Below are 18,206 nucleotides of genomic sequence, written 5' to 3' on the forward strand. Positions count from 1 at the left end.
GGGGACATTAGGAATGCCAGACCCACTAATGCCTTATATAGACATTGTTTGATCCATAAAACGCCAAATTTTCCTTCATGGTTATTGATAAAATTTCAGGAAACAGATCTTTTAAAACTGGATGGCATAATTTATTAAACAATAAAGAAAAAAGATGGATTGTTAAATTAGGTGGTCTTTTCCCACCGGGTTTAAATGATAAATTATAACATTTCTTTTCTCTTAGTGAATAACACATTTTCATAATAACGACCCATATTCAGTGCATGTTTGCTTTTTAATATATGATTACTTGAATTTCAAATATTCTTTAATTTTTTATTCACATTTTTTCCCACAGGAAGTGATGTCAAGACTGCTCTGTTGAATTCTTTTATAAATTACAGTATTTGAATTGCCATTATTGTTCAACCACTGATGAAAGCATTTTGCTGAAACCGGTCTGGTTCTCAGCAAACTATATACAATATATACAAAATGTGCATGAGATAGAGTAGAGGAGTGAGTCATTTCTAGAGGGGTTAGGTAGCAGGGAAAACATGATTTAGAATGAGGACAGAAGAAGGCTAGGTGGGTAAGGTGCAATTGCAAGTCCAGTTAGAGAGATAGTAGAAATAAAGATATGATTTGAAGTTGTCAATGTTTTCAGTAGTTCATTGAGAAGGAGGGAGAGAGTTCCATTTTTTTAGCTAGAGAGAAGGACAGGAGGTGCATCATACAAGCACTCAAGTTCCTGCATCACAAGTAGACATATGATACAGTCATTATACATGTGGATGTAATCACTTGAGGAGTACCTCCCAGGACTATATGAACAGAGACATGACAAAGCTCTCAGGATATGTGCCTAAGGCAGGTTTTAACCTAACCTTAAGAAGTATTCTACCCTCACCTAGAATATTACAAGCACATCAAAAATGATAATTTTCTTCTGGTGTCATTCTAAGGGGGTCCAATTATACATCAACCTTGGACGAGATGGTTGACAGTTTAAACTACTTTGCCAGGGATGGCCGGCACCTCTGCCCAAATGGCTTTCATATATTGGCTAAAACCTTGTCTACTGTCATTGTGCCTTTTTTAGGCAAAGTCAGTCTTCTAATGCTTTCAACATAACTAAACAGAATTAGGAGAACATTAAAGTATTGCTGCATAGTGTTAAGGGTCTTAACAAAATAATCTACACTCTGCAAGCACTAATTATTCTGGAAAATAGATATATGCATTGTCACAAACCTAGTTTAAGACCAGTGATAGCACTCCATCAGTGGAGGGATTCAATGGTAGTAACTTGTACAGGCCCACAGTATTAGAAGTAGGCACTAAAGGTGGAGGTGTCTCTATATTCCTAAAATAAATCTCACCTCCAGACTCAGTAGACAAGATAATGACCTGGAATTCCTCCATGTCCAATTTAGTATAAACAAAACCCTTCATCACAACACAGGTTAATACAGTACAGTACTCTTCCCATGTCCCCCGTGAACCATACCTCCTACCTTACCAGCAGGGATTCCCTATGTACTTACTCAAACACCATTCTCCTAAGAGACTTAATCTATCTCACCATCCTTCAGAAGAGACATTAAATTGAGGCCCCCATCTACTCTCGTCAAGTTGGTGGTAGTTCAGGTGGATGTAAAAGTTCCCATTGCAACTACTGAAAAGAATGGGTAAAGTTCCCCAATGTCCTGAACAAATTTCCCCTAGTATTATAAATACCACCTTGGGTCTCCTACAGCCTAGAGGCAACTAGGCTAGTGGGACAAACCCAGTCAAAAAAGGATAAATAAATAAATCAACTGTGAGACTTATAAATTCCAAAACATATATGCCTACTGATTTAGACTTTATAAATACAAACTCCCTGAAGCAGTCAGTCTACACCCCAGCTAGGGGAGATAAAATCCTGGACTGGGTCCTCACCAATATGAGATAGCTCTGTTCCCTGCCTATTGTAAACTCCTCCCTGGTCAAATCTGACTGCATGTCACATTCACCTTATGACTAAAGCAAAAAGCAGAACCTCCACAACTAGCTGAGTGGCACTTTTTTGTCTCTCTGTGGACGGGAAAGTTAAATAAGTAAAAATTGGCATTACATCCCTCAAAATATCTATTATCATAGGAGACCATAAAAGTATACTGCTGTGGTGGTGCTGCGGTAGCATTGTCGCCTCACAGTAAGACATTGTCCTGTTCGATTCTCAGCTAGAGAGTCTTCTGTGTTGGAGACATGCGTGAATGGGCATGCCTTCGTTGAAGGTTGTGCATCAGGGCTGGCAACTCGGCATGTAAAAATCCACTGCCAATCATTAGCGGACCGGAGTTCCGCTGTGGCGACCCCGAACCAGGAAAAGCCAAAAGACACAACAACCATAAAAGCATAAATTAACGTCTGCTAAGAAGAAAAAGAAAAAAAAAAGAAAGAAAATGAGTGCAATCAGCATATTGAAATATACAATTTGAGAAGAGTACTGCACGACTAGTTAAGATAATGTCTGATGAGCCTCTTTCTGCTAAGATGGAACAGAAATTGGATCAGATGTATACTGAAATGGTGAAAATAAGCACATGCTTGGGGGGTATGTTAAATCCAATAACAAGTAATTAGATGTGGTAAAGGAGTCTCTGAATCCACACTGATGAAATAACCCTTTTGCAAAAGTCTGAGGGTGAAATGAAAAGAGGAATCGTGGAATGAGAAACCCTGCAGGAGGAGGTTTCTGTGAAACTGGTTGAAATGGAGGTTAGAAAAAGAAGAGAGACATTTTCTGTTTTAGTGGGCTTCCTAAAAAAAGAGAGGGAAAAGAAAGTAAGTATTTTATGTAGCAACAGTTTCGTGTCTGGACTGGTATGGCACAAAATAAAATCTTAATTGAGAGAGCACATCATGTTTTTGCCCCAGCAAATGTCAGAAGGAGAATGCCGCACCCTATCATAGTGAGATTTCATAACTATGATTTAAAAGTAAAAATTCTGACTCAGTTATGGCATAAAAGAAAGACACTGCTGTTAGGCTCTATGAGTATTTATGAAGATAATGATTATTCTGTTGAAACTAGACTGAAGAGCGGTGCCTTTATCCCAGAGATGTGTAAATGTCATGAGTTGCATCTCAGACACAAATTGCCATATCCAACCTCACCGTGAATAATATTTGCTACTGGTAGTAAGACTTTCCTGGATGTGGAATAAGCATTAGCAGAACTACAGAGATAATGTAGGTAAGATGGCATGGAGGGTCCCAGGTCTGATACAGAAGAAGAGGGAGCTAGCCACACGCATACACCTAAGCCAAGTTATAGTGTTGTATGGCCAACAAAACCTTTCCCTCTCTTCCAAAACAAATAAAGGAACACATGGTGGCTAACAAGAAAAAAGCTAAAGAGTTTCTCCAGAAGATTGATCCACAGTGGGTGTTAGCAAGTTTGGTGGAGTCATTAGCCAAAAGGGACATGGACTGATTTTCAAAATTGTGCAGAAAGTGTGATATTACCTTGGGCCTGTTATAGAAGTATCTGGTGAGCAGCAGGCTTCAGCACATAACTCACTTTAGGTGAGATACAATGCAGGTAATCTGGAGATAAAGCATATTTGCTGGACTACATGCTATATTTAGGGGGCTCACAGGTGGGTGCCTGACAGCAGACATGCAATTATTAATTCTTATTTCTTTGCATTGTATTTTATTAGCTGATGTTATCAGTATTCCATTAGGGGTTTAAATTACATGAGTGGATTGCAAGGCATGTGTAATCTGCAGGTACATGATTGACGAACAACGAGAGACCGTGTCACACCTCAGTAAAGATGTGAACACACTGCTTTGACTAAGAGAACTTTGCTAATAGCAGCATTGTTTGGAAAGTGTGAGATTTTTTTCAAATAGTAACAATTGTGACAAAGAGAGGTGCTGAACATGTAAAAATTAATAGTACAATCTTAAAAAGGGACAAGAAAGCTAGTCACTTTGTAATATAATGCACTTTTGGATTTTAGGCCAAAACAGAAATGTTGGTCATGCATGCATTCTGTGGGACAATGTTGTATATAGTTATTCAGTTTGTGATGTATCTATTATGTTTTTGTTCTTTCTTGTTGTTACTGTTAAAATGCATGGATGGTTTTTTTTTGTTCTTTTTAATTGGATTTTCAGTTGGGTTAAATTTAAGCGTTGTGAGGGTGTATGCATTTCAAGTAGAAGTGAAACAATGGATATTAATATGTGTATCAGTGAGGGACTGCTTCCATGCTCTGTAAAGGAGAAATGATTCTTTGGGGTAGTGTAAGATAGTAATTAATGTAAGGGGTGGATTTGGAAGAAATATGAGGTTACATTTTGTCAAGCTGGATTTGATTTAGGAAAATATGGTGACCTTTACTATAATAACATGAAATGTCAATGGTTTAACTGATTAAGTGAAGCAAGATACAGTCTTAACTTATGTGAGGCATACTAGGGTTAGCATAACTTTTCAATGCATCTATCAAAAAGTAAATACCATTATTTCATTAAAAAGGGATTTAAAGGTGGATACTCTTCCCAAGTAGAGGGAGAAGGAAAACAGGGTGTGATAGTTTTCATTGCCAAAAGTGTGCCCCTAGTTATAGAAGATGAACTGCTAGACTGGAAGGCAGATATGTTGTAATAATGGGTGATTAGGAACCTAAAAGAGTAGCATTAGTATCAATATATGCCCTCACCCCCAGATTAAGCTGCACTGATTACAAGCAGAAATTGTTTTGTTTCACCAGGGTGTATTAATAATGGGCAGTTGGAATGTGGTCAGTGACATTATGGATGTCTCCAGAGGGTCAAGAAGGATAAAGGTGCAAAAACGTGAACATTTTTTTGAAAATATTTTAAGACATTTGGAATTGCTAATGTAGTGGCAAGTTGCAATTTTTCTGAGATAGTATACTTATTACTCTCCAATGACAAATAACTGACATGTGCATTTAGTCACTGCTGTGGAAACCCATCCAATAACTCTGTTGAATCATGTGCCATTGGTATTGGGGACTGATTGTGAAAAGTGTTTCAAAGGGAAAAGACACTAGAGTTTTGCCAGCCAAATGATGAGGAAAGGGTCCTTCCAAAAGTGATCTTTAAAATTCTTGGACAGCGATGTCTTACATTACCCCAAACCAGCCACAGGAATGAGCGTGGCCATATTGATTGACAGCTGTGATGTAGCAGGCAAATGTTGCATGACTGACATGTCATGCCGATTTGCCTGTGACATTATGAATATTCACTGGCTAATTCTTCCTAAAAGTTGTGCAGTCTTGGAATTGGTTTTATTTCTATTTACGTACACTGGGGGTGCAGGGGGGCTTGCCCCCCTGCAAAAAGGGCAGGGAAAAAAGTAATATTTGTGAGCTAGCATATTAGCTCATCAGAAAACCATGTGTTTGCAGACAGTATGCATAGGATATCTGCATGTTTTGTCAAAACTGATTAAAAGCGCAGGGAAAAAAAGTAATTGTGAGCTAGAATATCAAATTGTAGACTACACAAACTTTGTACATGCTAAACTGTCTATTAAAATCCACAAAACTTGAAAATAAAGCATTATAGGGCACAAACTGAACATTTGTAAAGTAATATGAAGGTTTCCTTTCATATGCGGTACATTGTAGAACCAGAACTTACTTAGTATGACATGAACACTTGGAGAAAATAAAAAAAAAAAAAAACTTATATTATGCTAGTCAGTATAACCAGCCATCTACTTAAAAATGTTCCTGTTTGTATGTTTACAGCATGCCGGAAATACCGGATGACTATTCATGTAGACTATTGAACTGTCTTCATGTTTATTCAAGTCTAGAGAAAAAAATAGCCATGCACAGACTGTTGGGTGGGGTTTGAGTGGGTCTTACTAACGTGCACCGGGGGGGGGGGGGGTACCATTGTAAAACAATGTCGCTTGGACAACCTACTAAGTAAGTTATCCGGTAATGCAGTAGAGCTGGAGGGGAAGTGGGATCAGTTTAAGAGAAAATATAAGTTGAAGGCAGTAGTGTAGCTAAGGTGGAGCAAGAGGGCAACTGCCTCGGATGCAAAGTGTTAAGGGGCATGATCTGCCATCCATCATCCAGATCACTCTTAAGTACAATAACGGATCTTAAAAGTCATCCATGCAAGAGTATAAACTGTAGCAACTCTTTGCTGCAATTTTAAAAAATATTTTTTTTTTTTTAACTAAAACCTGAACACCATAGCTCTCCGGGCAGGGTATAAACTGTATCAGCTGTTTACTACATTTGTACTAAGCAGTCTGCTACAGTTTAAAAGAAGAAAAGATTTTTTTTTAATTAAAACCTAAACCTCATAGCACTCCAAGTAGACATGGTATAAACTGTAGTAACGTTTTCTACAGTTTAAAAGAAGAATTTTTTTTACTACAGTTTGAGGAAGGAGGGTTAGGGGCAGGGCACAGAAATGGGACCTGAGTGGCTTTGTCTGGGGCGGGGGAAGTGGATGTGTCATACATCTGTACATTTGGACTTTTTTCCTTATTTATTTATTTTTGCTCTTTACTTGAAGAACTGAGGGGGTGGAGCGTTAGTTCATGGGACTGGCAGAGGGTGCTGGCTAAGCCAGCTATGCTTCTGGTTGAAGGTACTGTTAAAAGAAAGGGAATTCTTGGAAAATTACAAAGCTAGATATAGAGAGAGAGAGTCTTCAAAGGATTCATTGGCTGTAAGACCATGCTAAGCCATTCAGCCCAGTGGAACAAGAGTGAAATGAAGAATGCGAAAAAGTGTTTGAGTGAGTATTTAGTTAGTGTTCATGCACAAAGAATGCTTGCACTTAAACAGGTATATTTTGATAGTACCCCTAAGATGCGAAAAGTATTTGCTAGAAGGGACAGACAACAACAGGTGAAAAGAATGGTTCAGAAACTTCAGAACCCTCAGAATAAGAAGTTATGTACCTACCATAACGTTCCATGTTAGTTGTCTTCTTCTCGCCTTCTTTCTTGCTGGTTGGGTTCGGAGCCGACCTTCGGCTCCAACTCGGCCATTTTCTAAAGTTCGAGAGCTACTTACTGGCTCGAGGCCTCCCTATATCCTATAATGCCTGGCGCCAGACCCCCAGATCTCGTTTGGAAGACCTAGCACCATAATAATACAAGAGGACAACTGTCCCAATATCAAGACTTCAGCTACAGGGCTGAAGAAAAAGGTAGAGGACATAAAACGGTAAAGACTCAGCCAGTGACAAGACTCGCAGGAGGACTCTTCTTGGTCCATCTAGGCTAGGGAGATGGAGGGTTTGATGCAAGAAAGAAGGCGAGAAGAAGACAACTAACATGGAACATTATGGTAGGTACATAACTTCTTAATGTTAAGTTGTCTCTCTCGCCTTCATTCTTGCTGGTTGGAACAGCGTCGCTAGCACCTTAGTCCTGGGTGGCTCATCGGAACAGACTCTTGAGCACCGTAGAACCAAAATCAGCTCTGCTCCTAGAAGCCAGATCCAATTTATAATGTGAAATGAAGGTATGAGGGGTGGCCCATGTGGCCGCTGCACAAATGGCTTCCATAGGTAGTCTTGATTGAAAAGCTATCAAAATAGCTAAAGCACTAGTAGAGTGTCCTTTAGGTTTAGCAGTGAGTTCTTTATTCCTCAACTGATAAACAAGGGTAATAATAGAGGACAACCACCTGGATAAGGTTACTTTAGACACCGATCGATCCTGCTTACCCTCCGCATAGGACAGGAAGAGTTGGTCTGATTTCCTTATTTGCTCAGTCCTATGCAAATAGAAACGTAATTGCCTATGAACGTCCAACTGGTGTAATTTGCGTTCAGCTTTGTTGGAATAATTTGGATAAAAGACTGGCAGATCGATGGATTGATTCAAATTATTTTTGGAGGGGACTTTAGGAAGGAATGAAGGATTAGTCCTGAGTGAAACTCTATCCTTATGGAAAACTAGGTAAGGAGGACGAACACAAAGGGCTCAAAGTTCAGAAACTCTCCTCGCTGAAGTAATAGCCACCAAAAAAAGGGTTTTCCAAGTAAGCAATTTCAAGGAACAGGAAGCTGCTGGTTCAAAGGGAGACAGTATCAATGAAGCTAGGATCAAATTTAAGTCCCACGGAGATGGGGATCTCTCACTGGAGGCCTGAGCAAGACTGTTCCTTTCAGAAAGGCTTTGCAAAGCTTATGGGACATGATGCTGGTTTCTGACAGGCCTGTATGGAAATTAGAGATTGCCAGAAACAGAGGAGTCTGTTTGAAAAAGTTCTGCTAAAAAGTCCAGAACGTTATGGACAGGGGCCGTGAAGGGATCTATATTTCTAGCCTCTATCCAGAAAGAGAAACGTTTCCACTTACTAGCATAAGTCTTCCTGGTTGTAGGTTTGTGCGAGTAAAGGATAATCTCATGCACTGAATTGGAAATACTGGGAAGCCTGGCTAAGGTTGGAAGTGGAGCAACCAAGCAGTGAGGTTGAGAGAATGAAGAGATGTATGCAGCCTGCCCGACTGATGGATCAAGAGGTCCAGAACTGGGTCCAGATTCCAAGGCTGCTCTAGAAGGTGACGATGCAGGAAAGGGAACCAGATTTGTTGAGGCCAGTAGGGGTCAATGAGGATCATCCTGCAACCCAGCATGGTAGCTTGCTGAATTAGTTTGGGAATTAGTGGAAAGGGTGGGAATGCATACAGTAGTCCCTGGGGCCAATCGTGAACTAGAGCGTCTCTGGGGGAGTGTCCGGGAAGAGGGAAGAGAGTGAAGAAACTGTCGCACTTGCTGTTGAGAGGAGTTGCGAAAAGGTCACAGCAAGGCTGACCCCATTTGCGGAAGATTTTGTCCGCTACCGTCCGGTTGAGAGACCACTCGTGAGGCATGAGAATAGCTCTGCTTAGCCTGTCCGCTATGACGTTGGACTTCCCAGGGATGTGCATTGCTGTCAGAAACCATTGAGAGGAGATCGCCCACTGCCATAGTCTGAGTGCTTCTCGACATAAGGGATATGACTTGGTTCCGCCCTGCTTGTTGATGTACCACACTACAGACATATTGTCTGTCTGAATTGCAATGGCCACAGTGGGTAGAGAGTTCTGAAGAGCTTGCAACGCTAAAAGCACCACCCTCATCACCAAGACGTTTGGTCTGCCCTTGGGTACTGATTGAGAGACCATCCACCAAGTCAACTGGTCTTTGCATGACTGTGTGATTATTATTTTGTGAGACAAAGGAAGTTGTTGAAAGGACCATTGGGTGAAAAGCATCCACTGGAGAATCCTCATGTGAAAATGAGCCAGGGGAATTAATAAGATCACTGCTGCCATGAGACCCAAGGTTTTTAGGATGAATCTGGCCTGAATCTTTCTGCATCCTAATAATACCTGTACATGTCGACGAATGTCTGCCACTCTGTCTACTGGAAGTCTTGCGGACAGATCTTTCGTATTTAATCTTGCGTCTATAAAGATTAAAGACTGACAAGGCAACAATGCAGACTTTTCGAAATTTATTGAGATACCTAGGTTGGAGCATGTTTGGATGGTATAATCCCTGGCTCTCAGCAATTGATGTCTGGTGGTAGCAGTAAGGAGCCAGTCGTCTAGATATGGAAACACCTGGAATCCTTGCCATCTCAGGTGAGCGGTAACCACTGCCATGCAATTGGTGAACACCCTGGGGGCTGTGGTGAGACCAAAGGGCAGGGCTCTGAACTGGTAATGACTGGCTCCCAGCTGGAAGCAGAGAAACCTTCTGGAACGCATGTCCATTTTGATGTGGTAATATGCATCCTGAAGATCTATGGAGCACATCCAATTGTCCTGACCCAAAAAGGGTAGAATGGACTGAAGCGTGACCATCCGGAACTTCATTCTTTGAACAGACTTGTTTAGTCTGCTGAGATCCAAAATGGGTCTCCAGTCCCCTGTCTTTTTTGGTACCAAAAAGAACTTTGAGTAAATTCCAGATCCTTGCTGGTCTGCTGGGACTTGTTGGATGGCCTGTTTTTTTTAGCAGTCTTGAAATTTCTTGTACTGCTTGTTCCCTTAGACTGGGTGGAACATCTGGGATGGGGTTGTTTGAGCTTAAGGGGGTGTGGACAAGCGGGATTTTGTAACCTCCGGATATGATAGACTGTACCCATCTGTCTCAAGTGACGAGATGCCAGGCTTCTGTGTACAGAGACAACCTTCCCCCGACTGCCTCCAAAGGCAGACAGCCGGGCAGCCCCTCAGGGGTGCTGGAAGGGCTTGTCAGAGAAAGATTCTCTGCTGCCCTGATTCTGCGGACCCCCCTCTGCCCTGCGGGTGGCTTCTATTGTTGTTCCCTCCTCTGCCTCTGGAGGGAAACTCGCCACGTGTGTCAGGCACGGCTCCCTGGGGTTTTGGGAACCACATCTTTCCACTCTTCTGACCCTTAGGGTATGGTCTAGAGGGAGTGGAAAAATGGACTCCCATGGCAGAGAGAGTCTTGCCTTCCTGCTCACACCTGGTAAGTGTATCTTTCACCTGAGGTCCAAACAGAGCTGAACCATCAAAGGGGGTGTTGGTGAAAGACGCCTTGAAGGGATCAGCGAAGTTACATAACCGCATCCAGGCATGTCTTCTCAAGGCCACGCCTGTGCCTGTGGCTCTACTCGCTCCATCAGCCGCATATGAAATGAGCCGCATGGAGGAGTTAACAATAGAATTAAGAGTCACCAGCTGGGAGTTTATCTTGTCTTGAGCCCCCGCAGCTGATGGATCTTGCTCCTTGAGAAGAACCCTCTGAAGACGGGTGAAATGGCACAAATAATTCAGCGACCGCATGGAGAAAGTGGCTGAGGAAAACATCCACTTCCCGTATCTATCCATCATCCTAGACTCTTTATTAGGAGGATGGACAGGTACAGAAGTGTTTGCCTACTCCTTTTTCATGGTAGCTGCTACCACCATGGCATCAACGGGGACACCCTTTGTCAAAAACTGTTTATCTTGAGGGGCCGTAATAAATGTAGTGGGCCTGTGGGGGGTTGGTTCCAGTGTGTCCGGAGCTGACCACGCCTTTCGAGCCACCACTTCCATTAATGGATGGAAAAACGGAGACACCCAGGAGGTGGAGGGGCGAGAACCAAACGCATCCAGGTATACCGACTCGTCCTCAGAAGGGTTAAGGGCAGACCATTTCCCCCCTCTGCTTAAGGATCTCAAGGATGTCTGAGAAAGAGACATCTTCAGAGGGGGTCTTGGGGACCCTTCCGAATCCTCCAAGTCAGTATCTGACATGACAGACTCTGGGAAGTCAACATGTTTCCTGTTACATTTCCTCTTTGGAGGGGGCTCCTCTGAAATCTCAGGGGAGGCCTCGGAAGAGGAAGATACACCCAGTGGGGTGACCTGGAGCGTTTGATCCCCCTGCTTGGGGTCTGGAGGAGGGGCAGAGACCGAAGCAGGCGCCCTGGGGGGAGGAACTGAAGGGGCTGATCGAGGTGCAGACTCAGAAGTCAGCACACTTCTCATGACCTCGAAGGCGCCCCTGTCTGGCAGAGAAGAGGGCCCCCACTCCGAAGAGACAGGAATCCTCTCCGGCACTGAAACGGACGGCTCCGAGGTCGATGCAGGAGCCGAGCTTACCTCCACCAAGGCTCCGAGAGGGAGAACGGGGTCGGACAAGGGTCCGATGCCACTCGCCCCCTCGGAGCCGACGAGGTAGTCTCGGCACCCAGATCCCTCCAAGGACGGCACCATTGAAGAAATCGGAGCCGACAAAGGAGCCGAAAGGGGAAGTATCGGCACCGACATTTCCAGGATCCGAGCCCTAACAAGCTCTGGCTCCGAACTGACAGGAGGAGTCGGAGGAGGAACTACTTCAGAAACAGGAACAGCCACAGCCTGATGAGGAGGCCTAGTTAACATTTGGGCCAGGGCCTGCGATTTGAGGAGTCTACTAACCACTCTGTCCAAGTCATGATCGGATAGCCTCGAGGACCGAGAAGAGTGGGACCGATGGCTCCTTTCAGACTGTAGCAAAGGCAATCCTGGAGCAGAGCGAATCGACTCTAGGGATGGCGAACTGGATTGCTTACGGCTCCCTGATGGCTCCGACACCAAGGTCGGAGCCGAGAAAGATTTAGATACTTCGGCTCCGGCCGGAACCGAAATTGAAGCAGACGCTCCACCTGTCGATGGCTCCGTACTGGGAGCCGACGGCTTGGTGGGCTTAGGGGTTTTCGCTGGCTGAGACTTCGCCGGAGACCCCTCGGGTTTTAGTAACCCACTGAGAATTAACTTGTTCTTATGCTCCTGCAGGACTCTCGGACTAAAGGCATGACATACCGAGCAAGAGTCCTGCAGGTGTAGGGCACCCAAACAATAAACACAAGAAGTGTGACCGTCTGTCAGAGACATTTTCTGACAGCACGAGTCACACTTCTTGAACCCTGATACCTTGGTATTCCTTGACATGTTAAAGAAAAAAGGAATACCGATGGATAAATATTAGACTAGTGCAAAAACACACACACTCGCGCGCACACACACACACACACACACACACACACACACACACACACACACACACACACACACACACACACACTAGTCCCACTCCATCACAGAAAAAATTTAAAGGAAACAATACTAACAAAACTAAGATACTATGACTTAGACTACAAAGACTAAACACTACTTCCTACTGGAACAATTTAAAAGGGAAGGGAATAGCCTCTAACTAAAATGGCCTACTTAGGGAGATAGGGGTGGGAGGGGAGAAACTCTCTAAGTAAAAATGAGTTTCCTAAGGGTAAAAAAACACAGGGAAAACTAAGACTAGTCTACAGTACTACTCTGATTTAACAAAAAAAACTTGAAAAATATACACTAAAAGTTTAACTACTAATATTACAAAAGATGAATACGACCTGAGCCAGTAAAGCGCAACCTCATAGCTGAAGCGGCAAACAAGATCTGGGGGTCTAGCGCCAGGCATTGTGGGATATAGGGAGGCCTTGAGCCAGTAAGTAGCTCTCGAGCTTTAGAAAATGGCCAAGTTGGAGCCGAAGGTCGGCTCCGAACCCAACTAGCAAGAATGAAGGCGAGAGAGACAACTTAACATCAATAGTTAAAAACCCTGAGGGGATACTGGCTATTTTCTACGGAGTCTATAAAAAGATGTACAAGGAAATTAAATTAACTGGTCTACAATAAGAAAATGTGAAGACTTTTTTTGGTGGTATTTAGTTAACACAATTAGCTCAAGGCAAAGAAGAGAAGTTGAAGAGCCCCATCACACTTATAGAGATCAGAGTCTGATAATGCAAAAAGAGGTAGGTGGCATGTGTCAGTGGGCACCAGTGTCATTCCAGCTGAAGTCTGGGGCTAGGGAGCCTGACAATGAAACAACTTCTGTCAGTATGAGATAAAAGTTTTAACAATACATTATTGAAGTTAGTAGGGGTTGCCATGCCAGAATCTTGAAAGGAAGAAGTCATGGTGGTTCTATCAATGGAAGAAAAGGAATCCATGGGTCCAGCCTCCATTTGGTCAATCTTTATACCTGATTATAAACCAAAATGTAAAACGATCACATAGACAAACCAAATAGTAAAAACTACAAGAAAAAACAAGCCAACCTAGAGTTTTCACTATGTGATACCCTAAACCTCCTGTAACAGAGGCCCACAGGCTATATGCAAATGATCCCTTAAGGACATCAGCTTGACTGTGTGACCTTTTTACTTTTTGGTTTGGATGTTAGTTGGTATATTTAGCAGACACCTTAATGGTTATAGACATCAGCTGGGTGTAAAGACCTTGTGTTTATAAAGTACAGCCAAACAGTCCACTTATGCTGTGCTTACAAGATCATAAGAAGGCTGAAACATGAATGTCCACAGCTACTGAAGTTTGGCTTTATTGCCCTGAATGTATCCACAAAGACATAAAAAGAAAAAGTAAAAAGTCATGGGCTTTCAGAAGCCATATATCTGAAACAACTGATGTTCTTAAGGATTATTTGAATATATACCCCATGGACCTCTATTTAAGGTATCACACAATGACAACTCTAGCTTGGATAGCTTTTTCTTGTAGTTTTTTTTTTATTAATTAGCTTGTCTGTGTGACCTTTTTACTTTTTGTTTTGGATGTTAGTTGGGATATTTTGCAGACACCTTAATAGTTATGGATATCACCTGGGTGTAAAGATCCTGTGTTTCTGTAATATAAGAACCAAATCACTCCACAGAATGTAAAACATTTATAACAAAAAAAAAAAACATTAACTGAAGGCAGCAGAAACACCATGAGTAAAATAAGTCATATTTATTCAGAGATTTAGCTCTTTTCTCAGAAGACTTCATCAGAATAATCTGAATAATTCATCAGAATAAAAAGTGCAGTAAAAAACACATTTAAATACACTGGAAACAAATTATCATTTAAATGTTTGAACAATCAACTAACAGTTCCAATTCAGTCTATAGAACACATTTAATTAATGACAATTTTATATATAAACAAGCCGGTATTAACAAATATGCTATTTTAAAAAACACTTAATACAGATGCTTTCATTAATACCAGGATATTTGTCTGCTTGCATCTTAACTTGCCAGAAAGTTTATCTTTTAAGAATTTTATTCCTATTACCTCCCCTCAAATCTTTTGGAACTAACTATAAGACAGACAAATAAAACTTTTTAAAGGACTTACATACGGTGGAATACTTAAATAGTGCATGATTTGTGTCTCTTTTTTTATAGCATATAAAGTGTCCCTTTATTCCAGCACTTAACTTCCTTGTTGTCATTCCCATATAAAAGGAGTAACAACAGAAGCATATAGCAATATACACTATGCCTGTGCTGTTACAATCAAAGTGCCCTTCTACTTTAATACTTCTGTCCATACGAGGCAGCATAATGGAAGGCCTTCACAAATGTAACTGCAGCTGGTGCAAAACCCACATTTAAACATTCCTAGATTCTTATCAGTATGAATAAAATTAACACATATATGGCTGAAAAGTCCTAAAGGGATCATGTGCATATATCCCGCGGGCCTTATTACAGGAGGTTTAAGGTATCACACAGTGAAAACTCTAGCTTGGTTAGGTTTCTCTTTTAGTTTTTACTAATTGGTCATGATTATAAGTTATTCATGCCTGTAAGCAAAAATAATAGCAGGTGCCCTTCCTAGATTGAATGATGGGCACCAGTATAGTTTTGTTGAGGGAAGGGATACATTTGATAATGCAAATAAAACTTTATTTATTCAAAAGGATGCAGAGTGCAAAACATACCCATTAATTATAGTAAGTCTGGATATGGAAAATGGGCATTACATGTTTTATGTTTTAAAAAATTTGGCTTCCCCCTTGAAATAAAATTAGCAGAGGATATATAAAGGGGTTTGAGTAATAGTGAACGTAGATAGTAATACATATTTCATAGGGATTCTGCTTGCATACGGCTATGAGGCAGAGTTGCCCATTATCTCCTTTGCTGCTTGCCATGCATATAGAATCATTGGTTACTGTAATAAGAAAATTCCCTAGTTAAGGGATATTACTGTAAGGACTTCCCCAGTAAATCTCCGTGTTTGCATACAAAATAACTTTGTGTCTAACAAACCCAGAAAGAAGGATACCACTGCTCTTTAAAATCCTAGTACATTTCAAACCTTTTCTGGAGAACTGAGATAGAAGGGAATATAGTGGAACATGGTAACAACTTCAAATATCTGGGAGGGGTGGTTCAGGAAAAGGGAAGTCTGAATGGGAAGGTCAAAGGAACTGCAGCCAATTGCAGAGAGTGTCTGGGTTAGTGTGCAACAGAAAAATGGCAAATAATATGTAAGGTAAGGTGCACAAAACAGTGGTGTGACCAGTATTACTGTATGGTACAGAAACCTGGGCAGTGAAGGCAAAGCATTTGTGGAAGCTGGAGGTAATAGAGATGAAGAGCTTGAGATGGATAGTAGGATGCACACTGTGGGACACAAGAAGAAATAAGGACATCAGAGCAGAAATCCAATTAACTCCAGTTGCAGAGAAGGTGAAAGAGAACAGATTACAGTGGGTTGGGCACATGTGCAGGAAAGTAGAAACAATCTTGTTGAAAAGTATTTAGAACAGACAGGAAGATGGCAAGAGGAAGTGAGGTCATCCAGAAAAAAAAGATTGTCGGGTTGTGTGAGAGAAGACCTTCAAAAGTCAGTCATGACTGTCAAAGAAGGTAGGAGAGTGACACTGAATCGAGACAGATGGTGACAGTGGATAACACACCCCAACTCCATGTAGAAAATCTGAAAGAGGGAGTTGATGATGATGATGATGATGATGAAGCGTACTTAGAAAGCAGCACATAAGTATGATACTTGGGATACTGAAGGAGTTAAAATTTTATGAAACTATAAAAGAGTTAAATCAAAACAAACACTGCAAACAGAATAAAATGTATGATGATTTTAAAAGACAACACAAAACTACATAGTATATGATGATTTTAAAACAAATACATCTTCCAGAGCAATATCAGGCAGTTTGTGGCCATATTTCAGAATCTGAACCTAAAGATTCTAGTCTCAGGGCAGTTTTCTAAGGCTGTCATGATGATGGTACTTCAGTAACATCATAAATATATCATTTTGCCTCCCAGGTCTTAACAGGACTGATACTGTTTTACAGTCTGACAGCAATCTCAGCATAACAGAATGCCACCAATAGGGTGAAGAAAATGTCTGACACATCTTGAAAAATCAGCATTAAAGTTAATTTTTATTTTCATACTTATTCATATCTCATATGGTACCTGAAAAGCTACTTGCTAATTAGAAAGGCAGCTGCAGAACAGCCGCTAGATAATCAACACATGAAAATAATGTCCTTGCCTGTTACATGAAAGCTAACACATGAGCATTTATAAAGTAATCTTTGCCAAGAGGTAGCAGATGAGTAGGCAGTTACTTGACTTCTCTCAGTACTTCTGGGCAGTGTTGTTTTCCTAGCGATCAAGGGATATACAGCCTATCCTTACAACAGCTAAAATTAATGAATTCCAGTAACTACTTGCCCATAGGACAACCTGTCATCTGTCATGGCCAGACTTCCAAGGATCAGAGAGAGGTCTCTCAATCAAGTGGACAGAGAGACAGACAGACACACACACACACATACACACACACACACACACACACACACACACACACACACACACAGACAAAGACACACACACACACACACACACACACACTCAACAGCTGCTAAAAGAGACATAGAGCAAAATAATTGATATCAGCAGGAAGATCTATTCACATATGCAGTGTGAAACAAAACTTTTTCATGTACAGGATGAAACACAGATCTGTCCACCATAAGTCGATTAACTCAAAGTAACTACACAGAACACCACCTCTATAAAAATAAATAAATAATTACCTCTAGTTTTCTCCATCGGTGCACATTCATAGGATTTTCTAGTTCTTCCTCCAGTGCTCTGCATCGAGTTCTCTCTTTTAGCAGCTGTCTTTGCATGTGGTAGACTTCCCGTCTAAATAAAAGTATGTACCACATGAAATGTACAGAGTCTAAATTCCCTGTGCACTCTAAAAAATACAAATGGCATTTGCACTATTACACCTTTTTAATAAGTATATATAACATGTCAGTTATACAGTTAAACACATTGCTGAACTTTAAATAAGCCCAATTGTCAGCCTCACATAAAACTGAATAGGCCAATCTTCATTCAAGCTGCAAAGACAAAAATGCCTCTCATGCTGTTTTCTAGTTGATCTGATAATTGAGTCCTACATGCAAGACATTCTCAGCTATGTTTCTGGCTTACTTAAAAGCTGCTGTAGCTCTTGTGTTCACACATAAAACCACTTTTAATGTTAATGTTCCTGGTCATCTTCCCCAAAATATTTTGTTATAAATATCATCATATATTTTAAGGGGAAATACATTTCCACATAACAAGTTCTAACTGCTCAAATATATAAAAAGACTGTCAGATTTTAATAACAGTGTACATAGCACTCTAAACTGCTGCTGCTCTGTTAAATGTATCATGTATGAATCTACTAAAATACTCAATCACACATACTATTCCCTTAAGTTAGTAACACTGCATTGTGTAACAGTATCATTCCAAGGGTGGGCTGAACCACAAGGATAACTTGGGCTTTTCAGCTCTTACAGATATTAAGTTATAGATCAATGGCCCCCATTCTTTTTT

The 18,206-nt window shown here is 41.3% G+C and overlaps 1 protein-coding gene across 1 annotated transcript in view; it reads right to left on the minus strand.

Annotated features, from left to right (window-relative positions):
* Nucleotides 1-18,206, minus strand: part of CFAP58 (cilia and flagella associated protein 58) — a 2,107,107-nt gene that overhangs the window by 727,160 nt on the left and 1,361,741 nt on the right. Inside the window, exon 14 of the mRNA XM_044055947.1 lies at nucleotides 17,405-17,516. Coding sequence (XP_043911882.1) covers nucleotides 17,405-17,516 — 112 coding nt within the window. The remainder of the gene's footprint in view (nucleotides 1-17,404; nucleotides 17,517-18,206) is intronic.

This window comes from Protopterus annectens, chromosome 14.part0 (genome assembly GCF_019279795.1).
Source record: "Protopterus annectens isolate FY-2018-M chromosome 14.part0, PAN1.0, whole genome shotgun sequence".
Classification (NCBI taxonomy): domain Eukaryota; kingdom Metazoa; phylum Chordata; order Ceratodontiformes; family Protopteridae; genus Protopterus; species Protopterus annectens.